At 37.6% G+C, this 4,330-nt stretch overlaps 1 protein-coding gene across 6 annotated transcripts in view; it reads right to left on the minus strand.

Moving 5' to 3' along the window:
• The window catches only part of DPP3 (dipeptidyl peptidase 3), a 98,996-nt gene that overhangs the window by 5,964 nt on the left and 88,702 nt on the right, over window positions 1–4,330 (minus strand). For 4 of the 6 annotated variants that reach the window (XM_072421329.1, XM_072421330.1, XM_072421328.1 and 1 more), the window contains 4 exons: window positions 3,211–3,303; window positions 2,692–2,754; window positions 1,877–2,001; window positions 1,283–1,403 (listed from right to left, as the gene is read on the minus strand). In XM_072421329.1, coding sequence (XP_072277430.1) covers window positions 1,283–1,403; window positions 1,877–2,001; window positions 2,692–2,754; window positions 3,211–3,303 — 402 coding nt within the window. The other 2 variants (XR_011922100.1, XM_072421332.1) reach the window with 2 other exon arrangements.

Here is a 4,330-nt window from a genome sequence, read left to right on the forward strand (position 1 = left end):
ATAAAATATTTTAGGACACTATTTGTTTCAGAATCTTTTTTTTCTTCATTTCCCTTCTCTAAAAAACTGGTGCGTCTTATGGTCCAGTGCGTCTTATGGTCCGAAAAATACGGTATATTGGAATTTACTCCCTAAAATTTTGCAAGGGATATAATTGAGGAAGGAGTAAATGTGAAACGCACCTTAAGGAGTGATGAAACACTAAAGGGAGTAACATTACATAAAAAATAGCTATTAAGGAGAGTTTAGTGTGTATTTCTTCAGGGGGGAAAATGAAAGAGGCAGGAATAAAATTCTTCCATGTGCAAATAAAATAGGGTACTAAAATTGCAAAAATTATTGCAGATAAAATTACAGTGTGAGATCTAGAGCTAATTGGGAGAGATTTCTTGATAAGGAGATACTGTAATTGCAATACCACCAATGTGGTGCCTACTTGAGTTTCCATGTGAGCAACAATACATAGCAGAATATAAAAGCAAAAAAAGGGGTAGCATAATAGAAATATAAAAAATTTAGCACTACTTTAGTCTTACTTTGGAAACACTTTAGGGCAGAACTGTCCAACACCAGTCCTCAAGGGCTAGGATCCACATACATTTTTCACTTCAGTTTCTTTTTTCTGAGACTGGAGAAAATGGTGTGGGATCATGCCATGATGCCTATATCCTGTGTCAGACAGCCCTCCTGGACAAAAAATAGGGGGGTGGAAAACAAAGAGTCCGAAAAATTCTTTAAAAACTCTGACCCGTATATGGCCCTTGAGGCCTGAAGTTGAAAAGCCTAGTTTTGGAGATAAACACAAAAATGACCACATAAAGAAACATATAAAGAGAAAAATGCAACTGCTCTTATCACACAAAGACTGAGTAAATCTAATCCCTGTGGATTTGGCTGTGTTCTCTGGATCACAAAATTAGGTAAACAGCAGTTTTCAAATGATGCTTTTGCAAGCAATCCATCAGAGCTTTAAAAAAGTTGAAGGGAAGTGTTGCAGGTCTTTGCTACTCAGTGTGGGAACCCGAGAAACCTGTAAAAAGAGTTAATAAAAAAAAAAAAATAGTTCAATAAAAAAATGATTAGGTGTGTAGCTGATTAGAACTGGGCTCGATTAGGTTTGTAGCTGATTAGAACTGGGCTCGCCTAGGATATGAATATTTGGAGAAAGTATAGTAAGTCATATGCCACCCTTTTTTTTTCAGATACAGGAAATTTAAAAAGTTGCCCATGACTGATATGTGCTTAATTATGTGATTTCCTTTTCCATTAACATAGTATTTACCTGCCTCCAACGCCCAGTCTCTGGTGTGTAGTATTCCAGTGCCATTAATCCAGCACGGACCATGTTCAACCAATTAACATACAACACATCTTGTGCCTCCTGAGATTCATGGCCAAATATCCTGTGGATTAGGCAAAACATAGGTTACAGATCTAGGCATGCAGCTCTTTCCAACTGTGTCAGTTCATCCTATATGTAAATTTAAGTATGCTATGAGCAAGTACTTGGTCACTTAAATGAGCTAGCCAGCCTAAATGAATATAGTAAAAATCACTTTTTATGCCAAAACATTTGCAAAAATCTGTATTAGGGTGTAGAGTAGTGTGCATAATATTATTTTAAAAAATCGGGGCACTGACTGTTCTGCATTGCCAGGCAACACATGTATAAATCTGTTCTATATAGCTGCTTTTTACTGCACAATACAGACCTATGCGCAGTGTGTGGGCCAGCAAATGCAAACATGAACGTGTTCTGTACAATATCGATATTGTGTGTGGTGAGCATGAATGGAGGCTGTGCCATGTCCAAGTAGAATGTTAAGGCAGTCCAGTAAGGGTCACATTCACTGAAGTGGCCCATATGTGGCCTTACCGCAGCACCTCTTCATTAACACACAGGTAAAGGCCAACACACTCTGCTCTGCATTCCTCATAGGTAGAGGCAATTGTAGAGAATTTACTATCCCAAGATTCACCTGGCTTATACCAAGTCTTCACCTGAAGGGAAAAAAAACAACAATAAAAGAACATACACAAATAAAGATTTAGGGTGAAAAACAGTTTAACTAGAGAACAAAGCTATCAGGGGCATTGGCATTCCTGGGACAGATGCCGTAAAGGAAATAGAGCCTAGAAGAAAGGTCTAGCATGGCCTTTTTTTATGTTTTCTTAGCACTGTCAGGCGAACAGATTACCACACAGCAAAACAATGCATTATATGTGTTCACTGTTTTAGCTGCCAAAGGATTTTTTATTTTTTGTTGTTATATAGACATCTCTGCATACCAGTAATATCACCCTGCTACCTGGGTAAGCTCCCAGGGCAAAGGTGATTTTTCAAATTCATTGTCTAATAAGAAATGCAGTACCATTTTGGCCATGCTAACTACATTTTCTCAAAAAAACCTAAAGAGTCGGTCGAGGGAAAGTTTGGCTTGGGAGGGAAGGGCTAGATAATGTTGTGCTTGCTCTTGCTACAAAATAGATGGGCTTTTACTTGCTGCAGTTTCTAATACACACAGGAAGATCACAGAGTGCAGGGTAAGCAAGGGAGATAAGCAAACAAGAGATGAGCAGATAAAATTGTGCTAGCTTGAATGCAAGATTTGAGTTTATTTTTAACATTCACAAAGAAAATTTAAAAATATTACAAATTTATGAAGCTTGTTTCACTTTCTTTAAACTTACCAGTTCCCCAGTTTCTGGATTGATAACTTTGTCCTTATCAAAGTTGAATACGCCTTTCTCATCCTGCAAAACAATTTACCCATAACATGACCACTGAAATTACAGTACAATGTCAAGCCCAAGGCTACATACACCTGCTCAATAATGATCTTTGTCACAAACCTTTCCAACGACAAAAGACTGAACGAGCACTCTACATACAGCACCGTTCTGCTCTAGGGTGTATGGAGGGGACAGAGCGGCACACCGCTGTGATTTCTCCACTTCACTTGCATTATGCTATTACACAACTTTGTATCTCTTCTGAATGGTGTAAGCAGTGCTTGTAAACACTGTTCCAAATATTTACAAGGAATACAAAGTTGTCAGTTTACAAGGGTACCAAACAGCCCCTTGTTCTACTGCTACGGTCATCTTGACAGCTAGGCAACAGCAGCTTCCTTTTAAATAATTTATGAATGTAATCAGTGGTTTGATAGGCAGTAACACCATGTAAAGAATATACCTGTAGTCACATACCTGAACAAAAAGCTTTCCACTACCATGGCCAAGTAATTCATGAAGACCAACCTGCACTTCAAAAGATGGTCCACGATACTTGATGAAAACATCCTGTAAAAAGAAAATACTCTTTTGCCACTGTCATATTACACTGTAGAATAATAAATACATAATCGCATATGTATTAAATCATGGCATACCAACCAAAATTTCACACTATTACACTTGGGCATTACCCTAGGTCTCAAAACACCACTTCTTTTAATGCATTATCACCTGTGTCCAATGATCAGTGAGCTGACTTAGAAAGCTGTGATGTTAAACTGGAGACTAGCAAAGTAACTAGTAGATAACAGCTAGACATATGGGCAGAAAGCTAAATATAAAGGTACTGTATTATACTTCAGTAATAAATGATTGTTTTTCCCTCAAAATGCCATTAGAAAAATCTTGGCTTATACTTCGGTGACACCTAGTAGCATGGCCTGGAACTGCAGTTGTCTCTAGTTTGACAGATCAGAACTGTCAAAAAGATTGAATTTTAAATAGACTTTTTTTTTTACATGATCCAGGTTGGTGACAGGATTTGCAAATTCGGATCTTTTCTTCTTATCTTTTTCAACCATCCTGTTGATTTGCTGGTGTGCTTGGATCTGTTGCATTGCCCAATTTCAAGTTATAGGGGCCACAAAACAAGCCCATAGTTCTCCCAAGCCCCATTTTGCTGGGGGGGGATTAGAGATTATCAATTTATCCTCATACAAACTGAGACCTATGGAAGAAGACATCCTCAAAATGGGACTGTCTTTCTGCCCCTCAAGTAAACTAAAAAAATTCGAATTAATAAAGGACATAAACCTATTTCCTAGAAGTCTGACCTTAAAACTAATGTTTGAAAGCTCTCAAACCAAATACAACACAAGGCCAATCGGATCTGAAAAACCTTAAAATCCAAGATTTCAGAACCATAAAAATTTTACAGGAACTACTTAACCACCTGAGCGTTACACTGAGGTCTAGATTTCTGTACCAAAAGTGATCCACTGTTTATCATGAATTTTTTTTTTTTAAATTGTAGACCTGTAACTTACAGAAATATGTCCGAACAGGGGTTCTAGTAGATAATATGAATATAAAA

The sequence above is a fragment of the Pyxicephalus adspersus genome, chromosome 9, assembly GCF_032062135.1.
Source record: "Pyxicephalus adspersus chromosome 9, UCB_Pads_2.0, whole genome shotgun sequence".
NCBI classification, from domain to species: Eukaryota; Metazoa; Chordata; class Amphibia; order Anura; family Pyxicephalidae; genus Pyxicephalus; species Pyxicephalus adspersus.